Source organism: Gopherus flavomarginatus, chromosome 1 (genome assembly GCF_025201925.1).
Source record: "Gopherus flavomarginatus isolate rGopFla2 chromosome 1, rGopFla2.mat.asm, whole genome shotgun sequence".
Lineage (NCBI taxonomy): Eukaryota > Metazoa > Chordata > Testudines > Testudinidae > Gopherus > Gopherus flavomarginatus.
Genome location: NC_066617.1, coordinates 60,016,041 through 60,040,738, shown reverse-complemented (window position 1 = coordinate 60,040,738; position 24,698 = coordinate 60,016,041). Strand labels below are relative to the sequence as shown.

The 24,698-nt window shown below is 39.9% G+C and overlaps 2 protein-coding genes across 3 annotated transcripts in view; one reads left to right on the top strand and one right to left on the bottom strand.

The window, feature by feature from the left end:
- NELL2 (neural EGFL like 2) overlaps positions 1-24,698 on the top strand; it is a 264,640-nt gene that overhangs the window by 98,267 nt on the left and 141,675 nt on the right. For both annotated transcript variants that reach the window (XM_050936133.1, XM_050936132.1), the window contains exons 10-12: positions 2,951-3,042; positions 18,483-18,585; positions 23,874-24,002. In XM_050936133.1, coding sequence (XP_050792090.1) covers positions 2,951-3,042; positions 18,483-18,585; positions 23,874-24,002 — 324 coding nt within the window. The remainder of the gene's footprint in view (positions 1-2,950; positions 3,043-18,482; positions 18,586-23,873; positions 24,003-24,698) is intronic.
- LOC127042831 (uncharacterized) lies at positions 5,089-7,541 on the bottom strand. Its single transcript, XM_050936271.1, has 2 exons — positions 6,314-7,541; positions 5,089-5,347 (listed from the first exon to the last, which is right to left on the bottom strand). The coding sequence occupies exons 1-2, from the start codon at positions 7,535-7,537 to the stop codon at positions 5,153-5,155; spliced, it is 1,419 nt and encodes a 472-aa protein (XP_050792228.1). The 5' UTR covers positions 7,538-7,541; the 3' UTR covers positions 5,089-5,152.

Genomic DNA, 24,698 nt, shown 5'->3' with positions numbered 1-24,698 from the left:
AAAGCAAGGCAACTACCTCACAGTAAACTCTGTTAGATAGGGAAGATTATTCCACTAACAAATGCTGGAAGCACCCTCAAGCAAGTTATTTAAAGAGGACTGGACAAAGCATTGTAAAATATTCTGTATGTAACAATTCTGCATTGTCAAAGAGATGGATTAGATGATTTAAGGCCTAATTCAGAACCCACTGAAGCTAATGGGAAACTTTTATCGATTTCAGTGGGCTTTGGATCAGGCCCCTAAATGGCTCTCTCACACCTTATTCTAATATGCCTTGGTTATTTTTAAAAAATTAAATCAATAATTTAAAAAAATTGAATCAGGCTATTCCCCGGACCCTAGCAGACATACCACATAAATATATGGAACACCTCTGGGATCCTAGCACGATCAATGGAATCACAAGGAGAACTCTGTTCATTCACATCCTGTGTCCTATGATACTAGCACTTAATAAGGCATTCATGATGCTGATCTTGCCTCCTTCATACATGAATATGTAAGATGGGTAGACTTGAATTTAATTAGAATTAATCTCTTAGCCATTAGGAAAGCTCTCAGTATCCCTCTCCCTTTCTCTCAACTAATCATCATTTAACCTATGAGTAAATAAGCAAAAAAAAAATTTGATTTCATCCAACAATGCTACTATTATTTTTGCCATCTAGTTATGGTGTTCCTCAAATCTGTAAGTTTAGAACTGTCCCATAAATATGTATTTGTGCCCCATTACTCACCTTAAACTTAGTCCTTGGCGAATGTAAAAAGGCTTGATTCACTTTGGAAAAGCATCTGTGTGTTTGCAACATATACAAAGTTAACTGAGATAAATATATGTTCTGAAGGGACTCCGCACCTTGACACCCTTGCTCCGTTCCTGCCTTCTCATTTCCCTATAGCAGACGCAACAACATTCTCTGTGGAAATGCACTTTACCCTTCACCCATCTATAGATATCTTCACTGGGGATCCACAGCCTTCCTTCCAGTGACAGGAGTCATTACAGGGCAGCCCCCCCATCTCCATGAGGCTCTGCATCTATCCTTTGCACTGTTGGGGGGAGGTTTTGTACCTTCGCTCAGATTGCAGTTGTTGCTCTGCTGCCTTCCTTCTTGTACTAGCAACAGGCAGCAGTACAGGGCTCTCTGCTATTCCTTTTGAATTTCCCAACTTCCTTGTTAAAGATATGCCCCCCCCCAATGTGCATCACTCCCAAGATTTGGGGGAACTTCTTGGAAGTTACACTCAGCAGCAGCAGATTTAGATCATGCCACCAAAAAGTAGGAGCTGAGTTGTGAGACTTGACCAATTGGTTTGGGTCAAGTTTTGCATGAATGTTAGGACTAGTTTTTATTTTTATCAATCTTTTGCCTTTCCCTACTTACAAAGCCAAGTAAGACTTGGGTTCATTTTGTTGGAATACTGAATGGAATACCTTGTAGAGGATTACTAGTTAAGGTACACAGTTTGCAAAGGAGCCCTTAAAGGACTGCATTTGATATCTGTAGGCGAGTTTCACTTGGATAAATGCAGCCTGTACTTTAAAAAGTGAAGGTGAAATGTCAGTAATTAAATTAAAATAAAAGTTGTTTTAGTCTGCTTTCCCATGTTCCCTCCCCCCACCAACATACAAATGTAAAATTGGTTGGTAACTTTCCAAAATTATAAATACAAAATTTGCAAAAATGTTTATGATCTGATAGTGAAAAGAGCAAAGGAAAAATTAAACACTATAATGATAGTAATAATAATGGTAGTGAAATGGAAAATCATGTATTTTCAGATTTGCCCATAAATTGTAAAATCCATTTAAATGGGATAGATAATTCCATCTGTAAATGAATTCTAGTACAACTGATTTAAATCATCTCAGTGATGTCTGGAGCTCTTGTTTTTTGCATCAATTAGTAAATTAGACTTTTCTCATTTAATCTAGAATATTAAAGGCTTTATCTGTTCCAGTCTGACTATTGTCGTTTAAGTTCTGACAGTGTCCTAAGCAACACAAACATATCAGATTTTCTGCTTCTGGCATTTTCACTATTCAGTCTTTATACTTTTCCACATAATAACTGCAATAGCTGTCTCCTTTTAAAAGGAAAAAATTATGTGAAAATATTTTACATAAAATTTTAAATGCTAAAAATATAGTCAGTGAGCAATCTGATGCAAGCCTGTTTCAGTGTGATGCAGTAAAGCTCACAATATATGGCTGGCATATATCTATACTATTTGAGAATTGTAGGCCGCATCCTGCTTGCAGTGCAAGTAAATCACGTGCAATGAAGATATGCTCTTAAATTATAAAATATAATTTAAAGATAAAAATGAATAATCAGGATAATTGAGGTACTACAGCTGAACTTTTAAATACCTACCTGAAGTAGTTAAACATCAAAACACTATGATAACATATTCAACTTCAGTGATTACCCATCATGCAGTAGCATCCCCATCCTCAAGAAACTGACTTTCCATCCAACTGTCTCACTGCTATCCTATCATCCTTCTCTTTTTCATGTATAAGCTCTTCAGATGGGCACTTCAGACTGTCTACCTTGACTTGCCTTCCACTAAATCCCCTCCAGCCTGATTTCCACCATCTGCACTTAGCTGAAACTGCTCTTCCTATGTTCATTAGTGATTTGTTCCTAGCCAAGACTTGCAGCCTCTATTTTGTCCTCTGTTCTTTCGCAAGCTTCCCATGCTCTGTTTTTCCTTGACATCTTCCCCTTCCTTAGCTTTTGAGGCCTTCTCCTCTCTTGGCTCTCCTCTTCGGTTCTTTTTTGCTCTTCTCCAAACTCCTGTGTCCTGGAATGGAACATATTTGTTGTTGAATTGATCACTTAATTTTGAAATATACTTGGCTTTAAGAAAATAAGATAATTTTATAGCCAGAGTGCTGAAAACTTTCTTACCCAAATTGTTTTTTTGTTTTATCCTATAGCGGTGTGCGTATTTGAAGGCAGAACCTATTTCGAAGGACAGAGAGAAACTGTGTATTCAAATTCAGGGGACTGTGTTCTTTTTGAGTGCAAGGTAAGAACACCATTGATGGGACACATTTCTTTCAATAAATCTGTTTAAAATGTCTTATAAGGTCCTGATGAATAAAAATGTGTATGTATCTACTGTGAAAAGTGACTTTTAAAAGGGCATCCAGGGGTTCCCATGGTTACTGTGTCCAGCTGATTTCCACATCAAATTTTACAAATCAATATTTTTTCTAATTGCCAACCCTGAAAATTCAACCTAGGATCTCACAATTGAGCTGGGTTCTTTTTTTATTTCTTATACACTATCCTCAGTAATAAATATCCTGCAAGCCACATTATGCTCTCTTTTATATCTGTGCAGCCCTATTTTCTCCAGATTATGTGCTCAGATACAGGGGGGTTACACAAATGTAAATGAGAGCAGAAGTTGGCCCACAGGATATTTCTTGCTGGCAGTGATGTATGAGAAGGAAAGAATGTAACTTGACTGTCAAATCTCAGGTTAGTAGTAAATAACTCGATAGTATTCTGTCAAAATTTGTATGGTGATGGTTTCCCCTCCCTTTTAGGGCTTATGTCCCGCCTTCCCACCCCCCGTTTCCGTTGGCGCCAAAGTGTGGCGCCATCGGCCATTTTGAAAAAATCTGTGTGTGTGTGTGTGTGTTTGACTAGGGGAAGTGTTGTGTATGTTGGTGCTTGGGTAAATGGAGAGAAAAAGGTTGAAAGAAGAGTACGAGAGAGTGTAAAGAGGAAAAAAAGAGAGTTTGAGTAAGGTTTAGAGGAAAAAAAGGAAATTTGAAAGAAGAGAGGTAAGTTATTGAAGAAAAGAGGCTGGTAAAGGCAGGTTATGAAGGAATAGAAAGATTTTTGTTTTTAAAGAGTTAGTTTGAAAGAAGAGAGATTTTTAGTGAGTTTGAGTAAGGAGAGATGATGGTAAAGAATAGAAAAATTTGAGATAAATGTAAAAGGTGTATTAAATATCAGGGTGGGTTAAGAAAAAAGTTAAATAATATTGAAAACTAGGTTTATAAAGGGAATTTACTAAGGCAAAACCTATTTTGTAAGCACAGGATAAAAAAGCATTGAAACTATTCAATACCAATGTAGGTTAAGAAAAAAGCATTTAAAAACATTAAAAACTAGGTTTAAAAAGGGAATTTACTACGGCAGAGCCTGTTTGGTAAGCACAGGGTAAAAAAAGTGAATAAAAAAGCATTGAAACTATTCAATACCAGTGTAGGTTAAAAAAAAAAAGAGAGCCCCCTTTGTAAAGGGCAAAGATAGACAGCACATGGTGGAATCAAAAAGAGAGAGACAAAATGACGTTGGCGCCAAAGTGTTGCACCGACAGCCATTTTGAAAAAATGTATGTGTGTATGTGTTTGAATAGAGGATGTGTTTTGTGTGTTTTTGCTTGGTTACATGAAGAGAAAAAGGTTGAAAGGAGAGTGAGAGAGTGTAAAGATGAAAAAAGAAAGTTTTAGTAAAGTTTAGAGAAAAAAGGAAAGAAAGTTTATTGGATGTGATTGAGTAAGAAGAGAGGCTGGTAAAGGCAGGTAATTCAAGCATAGAAAGATAGAACTTAAAGAAAAAAGGAAATATTTGTTTTTAAAGGGTTAATTTAAGAAAACAGTTAAATAATATTGAAAACTAGGTTTAAAAGGGGAAAGGCAAACCCTGATTGGTAAGCACATAGTAAAAAAGTGAATAAAAATGCATTTAAACTATTGAATACCAGTGTAGGGTAAGAGAAAAGCTTTTAATATTATTAAATAATATTAAAAACAATAAAAATAGGTTTAAAGGGGGAATTTACTAAAGCAAAACCTGTTTAGTAAGCACATGGCCAAAAACTATAAAGGGGTACTAAGAAAAAAGCATTTAAAATGATTAAAAGTAGGTTTAAAAAGAGAATTTACAAAAGCAAAGCCTGTTTGATAAGCACAGGGTAAAAAAGTGAATAAAAAAGCATTGAAACTATTCAATACCAGTGTAAAAGCAGCAAAGAATCCTGTGGCACCTTATAGACTAACAGAGGTTTTGGAGCATGAGCTTTCGTAGGCGAATACCTACTTCGTCAGATGCATGTAGTGGAAATTTCCAGGGGCAGGTATATATATGCAAGCAAGCTAGAGATAATGAGGTTAGTTCAATCAGGGAGGATAAGGCCCTGTTCTAGCAGTTGAGGTGTGAAAACCAAGGGAGGAGAAACTGGTTTTGTAGTTGGCAAGCCATTCACAGTCTTTGTTTAATCCTGAGCTGATGGTGTCAAATTTGCAGATGAACTGAAACTCAGCAGTTTCTCTTTGAAGTCTGGTCCTGAAGTTTTCTTGCTGCAGGATGGCCACCTTAAGATCTGCTATAGTGTGGCCAGGGAGGTTGAAGTGTTCTCCTATACCAGTGTAGGTTAAGAAAAAAGAGAGATTAAAAGAAAGAACAGGACAAGAAAAAAGTGCAAAGAGCAAAGATAGAGAGCACATGGTGGAATCAGAATGAGAGAGAGAGAGAGAGAGAAGCAGGCAGAGTCTGTTTAGTTAGCACAGGGTAAAAAAGTGAATAGAAAAGCATTCAGAATCAGAGTAGGTTAAAAGAAAGAACAAGACAAGAAAAGGGAAAAAAGAGCCCCTTTGCAAAGGGCAAAGATAGACAGCACATGGTTGAGTCAGAGAGAGAGAGAGAGAGAGAATTCTCACCGTTTACTTCTTTCTGTAGAATGAGGCAACTTTTCTGGTTCAGATCCTCTCAGACTTGTTATCACTGCCTTTGGATCAGCCGAATCAGAGCAGCAGTGTAATAGAATTCATTTTCCTGAACCAATCCTAGAGTCCCAAGATTTTAAACGAGCAAACTCCCTCCTTTCCTCCCCCCGCCATCCCTTTTAACTGTTTTATTCTTATCTAAAGAAACAGACCCCCCAAATATCAGAGGGTAGCCGTGTTAGTCTGGATCTGTAAAAGCAGCAAAGAATCCTGTGGCACCTTATAGACTAACAGACGTTTTGGAGCATGAGCTTTCGTGGGTGAATACCCACTTCCTCAGATGCATGTAATGGAAATATCCAGGGGCAGGTATATATATGTGTGCTAGCAAGCAAGCTAGAGATAACGAGGTCAGTTCAATCAGGGAGGATGAGGCCCTGTTCTAGCAGTTGAGGTGTGAAAACCAAGAGAGGAGAAACTGGTTCTGTAATTGGCAAGCCATTCACAGTCTTTGTTCAATCCTGAGCTGATGGTGTCAAATTTGCAGATGAACTGAAGCTCAGCAGTTTCTCTTTGAAGTCTGGTCCTGAAGTTTTTTTGCTGCAGGATGGCCACCTTAAGGTCTGCTATAGTGTGGCCAGGGAGGTTGAAGTGCTCTCCTACAGGTTTTTGTATATTGCCATTCCTAATGTCTGATTTGTGTCCATTTATCCTTTTCCGTAGAGACTGTCCAGTTTGGCCGATGTACATAGCAGAGGGGCATTGCTGGCATATGATGGCGTATATTACATTGGTGGATGTGCAGGTGAATGAACCAGTGATGGTGTGGCTGATCTGGTTAGGTCCTGTGATGGTGTCGCTGGTGTAGATATGTGGGCAGAGTTGGCATCGAGGTTTGTTGCATGGATTGGTTCCTGAGCTAGAGTTATTATGGTGTGGTGTGCAGTTACTGGTGAGAATATGTTTCAGGTTGGCAGGATGTCTGTGGGCAAGGATTGGCCTGCCACCCAAGGCCTGTGAAAGTGTGGGATCATTATCCAGGATGGGTTGTAGATCCTTGATGATGCGTTGGAGGGGTTTTAGCTGGGGGCTGTATGTGATGGCCAGTGGAGTCCTGTTGGTTTCTCTCTTGGGTTTGTCTTGCAGTAGGAGGCTTCTGGGTACACGTCTGGCTCTGTTGATCTGTTTCCTTATTTCCTCGTGCGGGTATTGTAGTTTTGAGAATGCTTGGTGGAGATCTTGTAGGTGTTGGTCTCTGTCTGAGGGGTTAGAGCAGATGCGGTTGTACCTCAGTGCTTGGCTGTAGACAATGGATCGTGTGATGTGCCCGGGATGGAAGCTGGAGGCATGAAGGTAGGCATAGCGGTCGGTGGGTTTTCGATATAGGGTGGTGTTAATGTGACCATCACTTATTTGCACCGTGGTGTCAAGAAAGTGGACCTCCCGTGTAGATTGGTCCAGGCTGAGGTTGATGGTGGGGTGGAAGCTGTTGAAATCATGGTGGAATTTTTCCAGAGTCTCCTTCCCATGGGTCCAGATGATGAAGATGTCATCAATGTAGCGTAGATAGAGAAGGGGTGTGAGTGGACAAGAGCTGAGGAAGCGTTGTTCCAGGTCGGCCATGAAGATATTGGCATATTGTGGGGCCATGCGGGTGCCCATAGCAGTGCCACTGATCTGGAGATATATATTGTCATCAAATTTGAAATAGTTGTGTGTAAGTATAAAGGCACAGAGCTCAGCAGCCAGTTGTGCTGTGGCATCATCAGGGATAGTGTTCCTGACAGCTTGTATTCCATCTGTGTGTGGGATGTTTGTGTAGAGAGCCTCTACATCCATGGTGGCTAGGATGGTGTTTTCTGGGAGGTCACCAATGCATTGTAGTTTCCTCAGGAAATCAGTGGTGTCATGGAGATAGCTGGGAGTGCTGGTGACATAGGGTCTGAGTAGAGAGTCCATATATCCAGATAGTCCTTCAGTGAGAGTGCCAATGCCCGAGATGATGGGGCGTCCAGGATTTCCGGGTTTGTGGATCTTGGGCAGTAGATAGAATAACCCTGGTCGGGGCTCTAGGGGTATGTTGATTTCTTCTGGTGTTAGTGTAGGGAGTGTCCTGAGTAGATGCTGTAGTTTCTTAGTGTATTCCTCAGTGGGATCTGAGGGAAGTGGCCTGTAGAATTTGGTATTGGAGAGTTGTCTGGCTGCCTCCTTTTGATAGTCAGACCTGTTCATGATGACAACGGCACCTCCTTTATCAGCCTCTTTGATGATAATGTCAGGGTGGTTTCTGAGGCTGTGGATGGCATTGCGTTCTGCACGACTTAGGTTGTGAGGCAAGCGATGTTGTTGTTCCACGATTTCTGCCTGTGCACGCCGGCGGAAGCATTCAATGTATAGGTCCAGGCTGTCATTTCGACCCTCAGGAGGAGTCCATGTGGAGTTCTTTTTCTTGTGCTGTTGGTGGGAGGGCACCTGCGTATCAGTGCACTGTTCAGTGTTGTCCTGGAAGTATTCTTTGAGTCGGAGACGGCGAAAGTAGGCTTCCAGATCGCCACAGAACTGTATCATGTTGGTGGAGGTGGCAGGGCAGAAAGAGAGTCCCCGAGATAGGACAGACTTTTCTTCTGGGCTGAGTGTGTAGTTGGATAGATTGACGATATTGCTGGGTGGGTTAGGGGTACCACTGTTGTGGCCCCATGTGGCAGGTAGGAGTTTAGACAGCTTACAGTCCTTTTTCCTTTGAAGAGAGGTGAAGTGAGTAATGTAGATCTCCTGTCTTATTCTAGTGAAGTCCGTTTGTATAGAAGTTTGGTTATTAATGAGAGTCTCCAGGTTGGAGAGCTCTTTTTTGATGTTTTCCTGTTTGCTGTATAGGATGCTGATCAGGTGGTTCCTCAGTTTTTTTGATAGAGTATGACATAATCTCTCACTGTGGTCTGTGTAGTATGTAGATAGCAGTGGATTTTTTACCTTTAGTCCATTTGGTATGATGTCCATCCGTTTGCATTTGGAAAGGAAGATGATATCTGTCTGTATTTGTGCAAGTTTCTTCATGAGGTTGATGGATTTCCATTCCATACGGCTAAATGCAGTGCCTTGCATGGTGTCAAGTATCAGAGGGTAGCCGTGTTAGTCTGGATCTGTAAAAGCAGCAAAGAATCCTGTGGCACCTTATAGACTAACAGACGTTTTGGAGCATGAGCTTTCGTGGGTGAATACCCACTTCCTCAGATGCATGTAATGGAAATATCCAGGGGCAGGTATATATATGTGTGCTAGCAAGCAAGCTAGAGATAACGAGGTCAGTTCAATCAGGGAGGATGAGACCCCCCAAAGCATTTTCCCGCCATGTAGCCCTTTTACAGAGGGGGTTTTATAAAAGTTAAATCCATAATCTTTTAGTAACACACCATTTTTTAATGTTTTTCCCCTAGGTTTTAAACTAACAGGGGTTATTTTTTTAGTAAAAACAATGTGAAGCTGCAGCAAAGCTCCTGTTAGCAAAGCAGCCTCTGTGAGTCAGTGGATCATAGAGAAGGAGTTTGCTTCTTTACCTGCTTTTTAACAAACACAGGCTAAAGTTACATTAAGTTTTGCAAAGGGATAATGACTTGAAAAGACAAACATAAGACACATCCCTTTTATATTTGTGTTGTAATAAAAAAGAGCAGGCAGAAGCACTCCAGGTTTTTAGTAACAGACAGTTTATATACCCCTTATTTTGTAAACCACTGAATTAGAGAGAAGAATATTGCTTCTTCCCCCACTTTTTAACAAAGAGAAGTGAAGTCTTGTAAAGGTATAAACACTTGAAAAGACATGCCTAAATGAAGACACATTTTTTTATTTAACCCCCTTGGCATAAGTGTTTCAGTGAAAAAGAGCAGGCAGAGGGATTTTTATAAAAGTTAAAACCATAAGCTTTTAGTAACCAACAATTTTTAAAAGTTTTCCCCTAGGTTTTAAACTAACGGGTTATTTTTTTTAGTAAAAACAATGTGAAGCTGCAGCAAAGCGCCTGTTAGCAAAGCAGCCTCTGTGAGTCAGTGGATCAGAGATAAGAAGGCTGCTCCAATCAGGAAACAAGACTTTTTCAAATCTGGGTGGAGGGTTTTTTGTGTGTGAGTCCTTTGTTCTAGGGTCTTCTGCCTGACTCTCTCTCGGCTATGAGGGGATTTCTATTTCCTGCTTTCTAATCTTCTGTTTCCAAGTTGTGAGTACAGAGATCATAAAAACAATAGGGGTTATTGTTTTTTTCTTTTGTATTTACATGTCTATAGTTGCTGGAGTGCATTGAATTGTATTCTTTTTGAATAAGGCTGTTTATTCATATTTCTTTTAAGCAATTGACCCTGTATTTGTCACCTTAATACAGAGAGACCATTTTTATGTATTTTTTCTTTCTTTTTATATAAAGCTTTCTTTTTAAGACCTGTTAGAGTTTTTCTTTAGTGGGGAACTCCAGGGAATTGAGTCTGCAGCTCACCAGGGAATTGGTGGGAGGAAGAAGTCAGGGGGAAATCTGTGTGTGTTAGATTTACTAGCCTGACTTTGCATTCCCTCTGGGTGAAGAGGGAAGTGCTTGTGTTTCCAGGACTGGAAATAGAGAGGGTGGACTCCCTCTGTTTAGATTCACGGAGTTTGCTTCTGTGTATCTCTCCAGAAACACCTGGAGGGGGGAAGGGAAAAGGTTTATTTCCCTTTGTTGTGAGACTCAAGGGATTTGGGTCTTGGGGTCCGCACAAAAGGTTTTTGTGGGGACCAGAGTGCCCCAAAACACTCTAATTTTTTGGGTGGTGGCAGCTTTACCAGGTCCAAGCTGGTAACTAAGCTTGGAGGTTTTCATGCTAACCCCCATATTTTGGACGCTAAGGTCCAAATCTGGGACTAGGTGTATGATAATGTGTTGTAATAAAAAATTATGCAGAAGCACCCTAGGTTTAAAACCCCAGGTTTTTAGTAGCAGATCGTTTATAGTCCCCTTATTTTGTAAACCAGTGGATTAGAGAGAAGAAGAAGATTGCTTCTTTCCCCACTTTTTAACAAAGAGAGGTGAAAGGCTTTTAAGAGAATAAAAACTTGAAAAGACATGCCTAAATGAAGACACATTTTTTTATTTACCTCCCTTGACATGAGTGTTTCAATAAAAAAGAGCAGGCAGAAGCACCCCAGGTTTTTAGTAACAAACAGTTTATAAACCTCTTATTTTGTAAGCCAGTGGATTAGAAAGACAAAGAAGCAAAGCGCCTGTTAGGAAAGCAGCCTCTGTGAGTTAGTGGATCAGAGATAAGAAGGCTGCTTCTGACCCAGACTTTTTAACAAACACAAGTTAAAGTTACATTAAGTTTTGCAAAGGGATAATGACTCGAAAAGACAAACCTAAAACACATCCCTTTTGTATGTGTTGTAATAAAAAAAGAGCAGGCAGAAGCACCCTAGGCTTAAACCCGCAGGTTTTTAGTAACAGACAATTTATATTCCCCTTATTTTGTAAACCACTGGATTAGAGAGAAGAATATTGCTTCTTCCCCCACTTTTAACAAAGAGAGGTAAAAGACACGCCGAAATGAAGACACAGTCCTTTGGTATAGGTGTTTTAATAAAAAAAGAGCATGCACAAAAACAGTCTAGGGTTATAAAAGTAATGTATAGTGACAAAAAAAAGTTTTTCCCCCTAGGTTTTAGACTACCACTACTTATTTTTTAGTAAAAACTGTGAAGCTGCAGCAAAGTCCTGCGCTGCTCTTATCTAAATAACCAGGACCATGTAACAAAAGTTGAACAACACATACTATAAACCATTTTAAAACGTGTTTTTTGAAGTAATGTCTAAAACCCCCTCTTTTTAACGTATTAAATAAACACATGAAATAGCAAACCTACCTGAAGACACATTCCTTTGTTTGTAGGGGTATTTCAATTAAAAAAAAAGAGCATGCAGAAGCACCCCAGACCTAAACCCACAAAACCCTTACTAAGAAAAAGTGCCCCCCGCCAAGGTTTTTAGTGTGAACCACTTGAAACAGCCTTTTGAAGTAGTGGATTAGAACAGAAGAAGACCCCTTTGAAAAACAGGCTACCTGAAGACACTTTTTTTTTATTTAGCCCCCTTGGCATAAGTGTTTCATTAAAATGTAAAAGAGCAGGCAGAAGCACCCCAGATTTAAAGCCCCAGGTTTTTAGTAACAGATGGCTTATATACCCCTTATTTTGTTAATCATTGGATTAGAGAGAAGATTGCTTCTTTACCTGCTTTTTAACAAAGAGAAGTGAAAGGCTTGGAAAGGAATAAACAGTTGAAAAGACAAGCCTACCTGAAAACCCATAACCTTCATTTAGCCCCTTAGGCATAGGTGTTTCAATAACATGCAAGTCCGCAGAAACAACCCAGGCTTAAAAACACAGAAAGCCTATTTATGAAAGTTTTTCCCTAGGTTCAGGCTAGCACTGGTCATTTTTTAGTAAGGACAGCAGGCTTTTGCAGCAGAGCAGCTGTCAGCAAAAACAGCCTCTGGAAACCAGTAGATCAGAGGTAAGAAAGCTGCTTCTTTGCCTGGTTTTCAGCACATACAAGTGAAAGTTATATTAAGTTTTGTAGAGGAATAAACACTATAAAAGACAAGCCTATATAAAGACAGAGCCCTTTATTAAACATTTTTACATGGGTGTTTTAATTAAAAAAAGAGAGCATGCAGAAAACACGCCAGAGTGAAAACCACAGAACCTTAGTAACAGCTAGTTTATATCCCCCTTATTTTGTAATCCAGTGGATTAGAGAGAAGTTTATTTTCCTTCCCATATATTTGAAGCATTATATTTTTGTAAAGTTTATTGTGAAAAAGCAATATTGCCTGAGCTGTAACAAAACAAGGCCCCTCTTAGGGATATTTTGTAGAAGTTTAGTGAACTAAAAAGGCTTAAGATAATAGCCTGTTTTAAAAATAGTGTTTTTAAAGTACCAAAACAACAACTAGGTAAGAATATGAAAACTGGCAACTGAAGGGAGTTTACATATGTGTTTTAATAAAAAAAACAACAACCCAAGATTGCTTTTTAAAGTTTGGATTTATACAAAAAACACAAGAAAAAATAGCTTATGTAAGAAAAGTTAGCTGTTTTTTACCAGAGATATGGAGCCTTCCTCACCCCTGCTCTACACACACACACTGTTTTCTCTTCCCACCCCCCACCATTCCCCTTTTTTTCAACTGTTTTTTAAAATCTAAACCAAGGACAAACTTTTTTTAAAAAAAGCCAGAGCCACAGAGATCAGGCCATGGGGGTAAGAAAGCTGTTCTGAGTTTTAGGGGACATGTTGATAACTGTTTTAGTGAAACAGTTTTGTAGGCAGCCTGTCTGTATAAGTTGTTATGTTTTAGCATGGGCAAGTGTTTAATTTTTGAAAGCACTTTTCCACTTTATGAGGTATTATTTCCCCCCATCTTACGGCCTATCAGAAATATTAACAAAAACAAGCTAAAAGATACATTGTAGCAAGGACTGCAAAGCAATAGTTACAATATTGTTGATTATTACCTAGTCTAAGGCCCTAGAGAATATATTTTGTTTTGTTTTTATAAAACACTTTTATGCAAACTCTAACCCTAGGTGATGTACAGCATTAAATAATATGAAACAGTAGACGAGAGACCTGAGACATTGTTGAAATCAGAGGGGCTATGATTAAGTCCTAATGCAGCGGGCCTATGGGATGGAAAATGAAAAGGTACAGCCGAAGCGGAAGATGGTATGATTTAAGAGGGGTTCTGGGGCTGCTTTGCAATGGTCCATAGGGAGCCTATAACCTTCATGCACAAACACCAGGGCTGGATGAGGTGGTTGGGCCTTTGTTAGAGGAATAGGCCATTCATATACCTTTTGTTGTTGTTCCTTTTGACAAACCCCACATCCCTGAACTCTATTAAAAACACACTTTACACAGTTATTTTTAACTGGCATTTTATTTTACAACTCAGCCTGTTTTCATAGATTCATAGATTCTAGAACTGGAAGGGACCTCAAGAGGTCATCGAGTCCAGTCCCCTGCCCTCATGGCAGGACCAAATACTGTGTAGACCATCCCTGATAGACATTTATCTAACCTACTCTTAAATATCTCCAGAGATGGAGATTCCACAACCTCCCTAGGCAATTTATTCCAGTGTTTAACTTTTTTACGTGCATGTTCCCAAAACACGCTCTAACCGTTAGTGTTTTTTCTGAGCAAGATTTTGTAATTTGCTGAATGAAGAAGATGTTCAACATTTTGCATTAAACATTTATCTGTCGGTTTGATGATTTCATCTAAAACGCTATTGGGGTTCTCAGCCTCTGTCACTTTGTCCACCAGTTCTGCCCCTAGAGCTAAATGTTCCTGGGTTAAACAGAGGCACTGCAGTGCATATCCCAGTGTGATGATGATATTTAATACACTCTCCATACACAAACTACCACTAATTTCTTTAATTTTACAATTCACATCATCTAAAGACCAGTACACGCAGGCATGATGCCTCTGATCGGGGGAATCTGTGGCGCACCCAGGACAATCCTCATTTTGTTTTTATCTCAGGCAGTGCTTGATGATTCCCTGCACAGCTGCTCGCACAATTGCACGTGTCGCTGTTCTATGGTTATGAACTCGCACCTGCTTAATACCGAATTTCTCCTTCAACTTTTGATAGTACAGGCCTATAGAGTAAGCGTCCCACGCTGTTTCGGCATTCTGTGAAGCATCTGGTTTTGTGTCTGGGCAAAAACAGATCGGGTCCAAACCACTCGGTCCTTCGGAGCTGTCGGTGTTCAAAACCTCCAAGTCCTCTGAAGAACCATCGCTCAGCTGCTGAAAAATTAACAATAAGAAATGCGTGTAAGGCATCTTTGTACTTTTTCATAACATGATTTTAAAACCTTTTACACCGTGTATCAAGAGATCCCGTCCGTTGTTTCTGCTCAGGGAGGGATGGCGGATGATACTCTTTGCCAATAGTTTAGGGCTGTCGTTGTAAGGAGGAGCTTCTATTTAAACGGGTCTGATGATTAAAGATGGCTGCACTTCGAAGGCCCTGGCCAACACCAGCTGTCAAGCTTCTTATGAAGCTTGACATTATACGGTTGCTGCTATGGGCCCCGAAGAAACAAACACGCTGTTGTGGCAAACAGTGTTTGAGACAGGTCATGGGAGCAGGGAGACAGGGATAGCTAATGATGCCTGTACCTGCAGAAACAATGCAGTGGAGAAACACGAGGCCAGACCACTGGGCCATGATTTGTTTGAGACTCTGGCCCCTGGCCAAGAGAACCCAAACGAATCAAACGAAGGTCTGTACAGAGACAAGGCATGGGTACGTTGTATGTAAGAACGTTCAAAGGGGTGGTTTGGCAGGAACCGATGCTCAGTTGGCTAGAGCCTTTTGGATCAAGCCTGCCCAGAGACATATTTCAATTGTTGTTTTTTGTTGTTTTTAAAAGCTGCCCGTGGATGGGATCTCTTGATACACAGTGTAAAAGGTTTTAAAATCATGTTATGAAAAAGTACAAAGATGCCTTACACGCGTTTCTTACTGTCAATTTTTCAGCAGCTGAGCGATGGTTCTTCAGAGGACTTGGAGGTTTTGAACACCGACAGCTCTGAAGGACCGAGTGGTTTGGGCCCGATCTGTTGTTGCCCAGACACAAAACCAGATGCTTCACAGAATGCCGAAACAGCGTGGGACGCTTACTCTATAGGCCTGTACTATCGAAAGTTGAAGGAGAAATTTGGTATTAAGCCGGTGCGAGTTCAAAATTTGTATGGTGATGAATACTATCGAGTTATTTACTACTCAGGTTGTGTTTAGAGGTTGGCAGTTTGGTATTCTATCATTCTACTCATAAATGGAGAATACTGGATATTGAGTCAGACACACTAAACATTGAGCCTTACAATATCATTTTAACTCAATCACTTTTCAGAGCAGAAATGCAATTTAAGGGCAAAATGCTACAGTGTGCGTCTACATGTGGAAAGTGCACAAAGAGATACCGAGGTGGAATGCTACTCTACTTCCATAGGTGTGGCGCTTGCTATCGGCTAGGGAAATGCATGCTTCAGGGTGGAGCTGAAGAATTGTGTGTGCATTTCTAGTGGGGGAAAGAGAGGCAAGACTTGTCTGCTTACTGTAATGTTGTCTCAGAGCAAGAGAATATATATTCCACAAGGTCTGAGTTGGAAGAAACTGTGCTGTCAAACCTAATGGGAGCAAAGTCTCTTTCGACTCCAACTCCTTAAAGCTGTGGATGTCAGGTAAATGTGGCAGATAATAATACTTCAGCCTCAGTGCCATGGCTGGTGCTTCCCCTGAATCTACCAGACCCTTTTCCCCTCTATTGGAAGGAGTGCATCTGTCCTTGGACCTCACTGTCACCTCCTCCAGCAGGGTATTGTGCCAGAGTTGCTTTCTGTGCGACTTTACTATAGTTTTATGAACCGGTGATTATAATTTGTCAATAAATCTATTTTAGAAATTAGGCCTAGAGGTGAAGGGACGCATGCTGATGGACTTAATCGTGTGAGTAGTACCTTATCTCACTACTAGTCACATTGAAATCAAGGGGCTGGGGGAGGGTGCAAAACCAGCCGCTAGAGAAATAAGGTCTGAAGTAATTCTGGAAATATAGCTTAATCTGCCCTACAGTTTTAAGGACTGTGAATTGCTATTTTCAACACAATTCCTATTGGTGATCAATCTGTATAAATAACAATCATCAAAGTCTGTCTGGTGCTGCCTTGTATTTATTGCAGTTAGAAATTATGAGGTCCTATTAGTGAACAGTGAGCCAGCACACCTGACTTGACTCTACCTGCCTATTGGTAGTGGGTACACTTACTCGTCTCTCCCTGTGCTCTTAGAAATGTTGTATGGCAACTTTGGTGATAAACATTCTGAATCTCAAGCACTGAAATACTTATTGCTGCCAGGAAAGCAACACTAGGAATGACATCTCAGAGCAACAAATCTACATACTGTCAGATGTATAGATAAAATGGGGACCCATAGGCAGATGCTATTTTATTACCTACATATTTCTACACATAATAGAATCTAGTTAAAGACCTCTGCTCAAGAGAGACTTGAGAGTGATGGCATAGGTACAGATTTTTTGCTTGTAGGCCAGTGTTGATGTTATCAGGGCAGCAGGGGCGGCTCAAGGCCCCAGCATGCCAAGCGTGTGCTTGGGGTGGCATACCACGGGAAGGTGCTCTGCCGGTCGCCAGGAGAGCGGCAGGCGGCTCCAGTGGACCTCCCGCAGACGTGCCTGTGGAGGGTCTCCTGGTCCCGCAGCTTCGGTGGAGCTGCGGGACCAGTGGACCCTCCACAGGCACGGCTGTGGGAGATCTACCGAAGCCGCGGGACCAGCGGACCACGGAACCAGTGGACCCTCCACAGGCACACCTGTGGGAGGTCCACCGAAGCTGCGGGACCAGCGACCGGCAGAGCGCACCCTCGCTGCATGCTGCCGTGCTTGGGGCTGCGAAATGTCTAGAGCCGCCCCTGCAGGGCAGTTTAGGGAGTTTATTCTTCTGGATTTTGTTGTGCATAAACATGGAAAATCACTTTTTTTTTTCTTGGTTGCTGCAATCAAGCACATTTTCCCATTCAAATCTGAAAAAACAAAGAAACTCTGCAACATTTCAGTCACGTTTAGCAATAGACCACATTGTTATAAAGGCCAATCCTCAGCACGCACACTTACATAAATGTGTTCACTTTTAGATGGTTTTGGAGTGTTTTGTGTGATATACAGTATCATTCAAGGTCTAGTTTAGTTTGTTACAGGTTCAGGTTTCATTTTGGTTATGTGCCGTGGAGTCTGGGAAGATCAGTCAGTGAAGACTGAGCAGTGGTTTCTGAGTTATTTTCTCATCCTCATTTTTGTCCTAGGAAAATAATTTTAAATTAAACTCCAACTATATAACAATAGTATATGCAATGTGTTAGGCACTATCCACACACAGAGCTTTATATTCTAAGAAAAATTCTGAATGCTTTTCAGGAAGGTGTTGTGCTGCTGTGATTTGTGCCTTTGTGTCTCCAAGACTACACCATTGCAATGCACTCTACTTGGGGCCATTTGGAAACTAAAGCTGGAGCACAATATAGCAGCCTGCTTGTTGAACCAGGTATCTTACCCATGAGCATAGTACATTTATTCTGTCTGATCTCCACTGACTGCCTGTGGATATACAGGTGGGATTTAATGTACTGGTTTTGACGTCTGAAGTGCTAAATGGCCTGGCACCAGTCTATTTGAGAAACACTCTCCTCATGAGATACCACTGCCTCTCCCTTGGGCCATACAGCCACAGTTGAGATCAGACAGGGTACTCAGGCTAGAGATCCCTTAAGGTAAAAGAAAGGAAGCTGCTAGCATGGCATTATTTGTGCAGTCCCCTTGGCTGTGATCCCCTGCAGTCTGTAAGAGAATTAATTTGTTGACCTTCTAGGCATGATTTCTGGAGAAGCTTATGAGGACAGGGAAGCTGCTTGAGGATAATTTTGAGGAAGGATGAGGAATGTTTTCTTATTTTTCATTTACTAAACAGGTGTGGTTTCTGCTATATAGTGGAGATGTCTGCTGGTTTTGTTAAGTTTAGTTGTGATTTCAAATTGTCAAAGGTACCTGGAGTTTGAGATTGGCACCTTTTGCTGTCTGTTATGAATCTAAATGCATAAATAAAATAAAGGCATTATTCAGCCGCATTTGTTATTTCCAGTATTGAATAATTACCTTAATTTAATAGGACCACAAAATGCAGCGCACTACAAAATCGGACTGCCCAACCTTGAACTGCCCAGATTCTCAACAAATCTCCTTGTCTCACAGTTGCTGCAAAGTTTGTAAAGGTAAGAAAATAGCAGGATCTGCCTGTGCTCAATGTAATGTGCAGTATTTATCATTTTATTATTTTTTTATAGTTTTGGAGTAAAACATCTTTTCATTACTGGAGATACTATAAAACTGAATGGATAATGTACAGATCAAGGAGTCTGAAAACTTGTTTGAATGAGGTGTAATAATGTAAATTTTGTTGAATGGGGCTGGCAGCATTCCTGTATTTCATACAAAAGAGAAATCCTAAGGGATTATACATGATTGATGTCACCATTTTAAAGTGCTTCATTTATGCATGCGTGCACACACACACACATCCCTAAAGGCCCTTCTGCAGTGGACATGTGCTTTTCAGATCTATAGAAAATTAGAGTAAATTTGTATCATTTCCCCCTCGTAGCACTTTTAGATTGCCTTCAGAATATAGAATCAAAAGCTTTGGGAACTATATTGTACTGCACTTCTTACATTTTTACACATAGGCCAAACAGATGGAATGTGCATGGACTTACAGTGCAAGGATAGAGATGTAAGGACAGGGCCGCCCAGAGGATTCAGGGGGCCTGGGGCAAAACGGGGAGCTGCAGCGCTTGTACTCACTCAGCGATGGTCTGGCATTTTGGCAGCGGGAGGCCCTTCAGTCACTCCACGTCTTCGGCAGCACTGAAGGGCCCCCCACCACTGAAATGCCGCCAAGACCCGGAACGACTGAAGGGCCCCCCGCTGCCAAATTGCCACTGAAGACACAGACTGCCGCTGGGCCAGGGCTTGCAGGGCCCCTGCAGGGCCTGAGGCAAATTGCCCCACTTGCCGCTCCCCCCGAGTGGCCCTGTATAAGGAACTGCCCAGGGCTCTGTGCGTACTGTTATAGTACAGGGTAATATTGGTATCCTCTCAGCCATGAGCAGCTGCATCTTCAAAGCAGAAAGTCTGTTTCTATTTCTCCAATAGTTAAACTGTGATAAACTGAGTTCTGGCAGGAAACAAGCCATCATACTCTTTGGTTTGGCTTAGATATACATTGATTTGGTGAATACTGGAGACATGCAAGTCATGCATGCTACACAGACACAAACAATATGATTAATGATTAAAAGAAATAAGTCTAAAATGGAAGAAAAGAACTTAACAGAAGTGTGCTAAGGTCTTGAGGTCTAATCACAGTAAAAAGGTATTTTTTTCCTGGTAAAAACTTACAGTAAATCTTAAAAAAAAATAAAAATCTGCACTCATTGAGCCTGGATACAAGCTCAATAAATCTAATAGTTGACGGATTTAATGCTTGTTTCTGAACATTTTCAATCCTGAATGGATCATCCTAGCCATGTCTCTCATGAGCTATGGATCTTATTCTTAAAATCATACTTTGATACAGTATTAATCTGCAGCACATATTTTCCTATATTGGTTTGTAGTTTGTGGAGATCTATTGATCAGTGGAAGATTGTGCACTTACTGTTCTGTAATGCTAAGATTCTGATACAAACTGATAAAAGCCAGGACATCCAAAACTAAAGGCTGACACTTTGTCATTTCAGGCTTCTGTGAGGAAGGAAAAAAAATAGGACAAAGGGTGGCCTCTGCCGTTTGTCAGCTGTAGAGCCAAATACTGGTATTGATGTGCACAGCACTCCACCAGTATCAATGGGAGTTGTGAGATGTGCTGAGAGCAACGAATGGCCCTTAATGTTGTTTAAAATGTCATGATTTTTGCTCCTGAATTTCCTGTTTCACATAATAGCAGTGTGATAGTTTAAAAAAATTAAAATAAATGGGAAGTTGTGAAATGCATGTACACTACACAACAAACCATGCTGTGGAGGGTATTATTGTAGTCCTTTAAAAAAAGTGTGAGTCTCAGTTACCATGGTACTGTTGATTTTTTTTTTGCTCCTCCGACCCTGGTCTGCCTGGCTCTTATGCCTTTAGACTGGGCTCATGCATGCAGAGACACCCCCATCCCCACAGGCCAAAACAGCAATGACCCCCTGCACCTCTGACTATGCCCTCCAAGCAGATTCTAATTTTTTTTCTATTTTAAATGCAAACATACACATTACTGAAAAGATGGGAGATGTTTCATTAACGAGAAATGACGCAGCAGGCAAATGGAGTTGTAGGGAGAGAGATCTTTATTGAGCATGAATATAGGTTTCTCCTGGTGGCAGTCTCACCCCAGCTTGCACTACTTAGCCATTCCTGTCACACCAAACTAGGTCCCTCCTGAACCTTGATCAGTTCTGTTCATTGTACTATGGGAGCCTTGTGCAAGGAAGCAGGGACTGAAAAAAGAATAGTGAAAGATTACTGTTTGGCTAATCCTAATACTGATTTTTTTAGAGTCTAGAGAAATTAAATCACTGAAAATAATAATAAAAAGTAGGGCTGTCAATTAATCGCCATTAACTCATGCGAATAACTCAAAAACTTAATTGTGATTAATTGTACTTTTAATTGCACTGTTAAACCATAGACTACCAATTGAAATGTGTTAAATATTTTGGATGTTTTTATACATTTTCAAATATATTGATTTCAGTTACAACACAGACTACAAAGTGTACAGTGCTCACATATTTTTATTACAAATATTTGTACTGTAAAAATGATAAAAAAAATACTGTTTTTCAGTTCACCTCATACAAGTACTGAAGTGCAACCTCTTTATCATGAAAGTTCAGCTTACAAATGTAGATTTTGTTTTGTTTTGTTTTTTGGTTACATAACTGCACTCAAAAATGAAACAATGTAAAACTTTAGAGCCTACGAGTCCACTCAGTCCTACTTCTTATTCAGCCAATCGCTAAGACAAACAAGTTTGTTTACATTTACATTTATATTTGTTTACATAATTCTGCCCCCTTCTTATTTACAATGTCACCTGAAAGTGAGAACAGGCATTTGCATGGGACTTTTGTAGCCGGCATTGCAAAGAATTTACGTGCCAGATATGCTAAACGTTTGTATGCCCCTTCGTGCTTCGGCCACCATTCCAGAGGACATGCTTCCATGCTGATGATGCTCATTTAAAAAAAAGTGTTAATTATACTAATGACTGAACTCCTCAGACGAGAATTGTATGTCTCCTGATCTGCCTACCTGCCTTCTGCCATATATTTCATGTTATAGCAATCTCAGATGATGACCCAGTACATGTTCATTTTAAGAATACTTTCACTGCAGATCTGACAAAATACAAAGAAGATACCAATATCAGATTTCTAAAGATAGCTACAGCACTTGACTCAAGGTTTAAGAATCTGAAGTGCCTTCCAAAATCTGAGAGGTCTGAGGTGTGAGGCGTGCTTTCAGAAGTCTTAAAAGGGCAACAATCTGATACAGAAACTAACCTTCTGCTGGTAGCATTTGATTCAGATGATGAAAATGAACATGCATCAGTCTGCACTACTTTGGATCATTATTGAGCTGAACCCATTATCAGGATGGACGCATGTCCTCTAGAATGGTGATTGAAGCATGAAGGGACATATGAATCTTTAGCACATCTGGCATGTAAATATCTTGCAGCGTTGGCTACAACAGTGCCATGCAAACAGCTGTTGTCACTTTCACTGACATTGTAAACAAGAAGCAGGCAGCATTATCTCCTGCAAATGTAAACAAACTTGTTCGTCTGAGCGATTGGCTAAACAAGAAGTAGAGCTGAATGGACTTGTAGGCTCTAAAATTTTACATTGTTTTATTTTTGAATGCAGTTATTTTTTGTACATAATTCTACATTTGTAAGTTCAACTTTCATGATAAAGAGATTGCACTACAGTATTTGTATTAAGTGAATTGAAAATACTATTTTGTTTTTTACAGTGCAAATATTTGTAATAAAAATAATAATATAAAGTGAGCACTGCCCACTTTGTATTCTGTGTGGTAATTGAAATCAATATATTTGAAATAAGTGGTATTCTATTATTCTTTAACAGTGCGATTAATCATGATTAATTTTTTTAATCTCTTGACAACACTAAAAAAAGGTGACAAAGTAGTGCAGCCCAACTGTACAAAATATTGTTATATTGTATGAAAATTATATGGAAGCTTAAAATCACCCATAACCTGTTTGAATTCATCACAGTAAAGAACAGACTCACCAACAATAGCAATACAGTTGGATTTCAGGAAAGCAAATTTGGGGAATTAAGAAATCTACTGAGTGAATGGGAAGACTCATTTAAAATTCGCTATTTGGGAGAAAGCTAGAGGATCTTATTAAAAATACATTAAAAATCTCTCTTAAAAAGAGGAATGCAAGAATCAAGGAGCCGATGTGACTTCAAGAGGAGCTGCTAACAATAAGATTAAAAAGGAAACGTCATTGAAATATCAAGAGGTAGCACATTTACAAGACTATTCAGTCACTTAGGGCTTGAAGGAAAAAGATACGGGCAACAAAAAAGCAAACTAAGTTAATGTTAGCCAAAGATTTCAGGGAATATGAATGGGTTTTACAAATATACCTAGGGAACAATATGTGCTTGGAGGAGAGCAATCCCATTAGCAAATGGGCTGCTGAGTTACTAAGCAACTTCTATAAATTCCAACTTTAATAAGAAAAATGAAGAAGAAAGTTGAAGATCCTGTAAAAATAACCATTGGCAAAAAGAAGGTAAAGGGATTTAAATATGCTACCTAACAGACATCAGATGATAATAGCTTCTTTTCATCACTGACCTGGAGTTGAACTTGAGGCCAAGAGATGACAAGTTCTGTAGCCTATACTACTCCCCAGAGATGCTGCACGCCTAATATCAAGGTAACTTGTGTGTCTCCTAAGAAAAATAGTTTCCTGAATAGGATTCTGTAGCCTAACTGAGAAAAGATTGGAATATATTCAACAGAGAAGATGTTTTATCTTTGTATTCTTTTTAAGTAGGCTTGAAAATCATACTTTTTTTTTAATAATTTTGACGGATTACGTAGATGTTTATTTTTAAGCATTTAGTTAGTTCTTCATTTTAAATTTTAACAGTTGTGTGAAATTCTGGGGTGGGTGGTGTATGTTTGTGTGACAATAAATATTTAATGGCAGACATCTAAATTAAAAGACTTAAAGCTACCTAAGTGGAGCTCTGCTCCAGCTCCACTGTCTCCCATTTTATACACATTAAGGTAGGACTCTAAGTTTTCAAGCTGCATTTTTCTTTCTTTGCCTGCCTGTAAATTTTAATTTTGGATGGAAATATTTGGATGGGCATGTATGGTGAAATCAGTGATCACTGACACTGGTACAAATCGAATCCTTTCAAGCCTATTTTTAACAATCACCTTTGTTTTCATATAGGCCATAACTTTTGTTCTGAAGGACATAACTGCATGGAGCATTCTGTCTGCAGAAACCTAGAGGACAGGGCTGTGTGTAGCTGCCGAGATGGTTTCAGAGCCCTTCGAGAGGACAATGCCTACTGTGAAGGTAACCCATTGTGAAGATGCTCAACTGCATAAAGTACAGTGGATTACTGCACGAAGAATGTATTAATTCACACGTTTTCAAAGTGATGGGCCCATTAAATGCAGCAAATTTAATTTTCAGAATATTAATCAGCTAAAATAATTATCTCTCAAATTAAGAATTTTTTTTAAATCCCTGATCAGTGTCAGTTATAAATTAATATGGCTAAATTCTTGACTTTGATGCAATACCTCCACTGCAAAATCTGTTCTCTTTTCATTAATCAGATACTCAGATAACCTAAAAGTCACACATTAGAATAGCTTTTAGTTGGTACACATTTTAATGTAGCTTGTGGTGGGGACTTTATTTTGCCACTAGCTCCTCCCTCCCCCTCAATATAGTAAGTAGACAGTATGGACCAGATTCTAATACCTTTACTCACATTGTGTAAAAACTTACTATTTTAACAGTCCCACTGATTTTAAACCAATGCCCCACTTACCAGATAGAGGCAGATAGAGGCAGTTTCTATAGTTCAAATTTTAACATGCTCATAAAATTCTAATAAAAACTTGCTGTAGCAAGATATGTGCCAAATATCACTCTGCTATCATGTTGCTTCCCTCTCTCCTTCCATCCATCTATGCCTTTCTCATGAAGGCCCTGATTCTGCAAACATTTAAAAAACACAACTTTCAGTGGAGCCAGTCACAT

Coding starts and splice junctions, on each gene's coding strand:
- LOC127042831 (XM_050936271.1), bottom strand. CDS start 7,537: ATGGATGTAGAGGCTCTCTACACAAACATCCCACACACAGATGGAATA. Junction 5,348..6,313: donor ACACTATAGCAGACCTTAAG/GTGGCCATCCTG, acceptor GCAGATCTTAAG/GTGGCCATCCTGCAGCAAGA.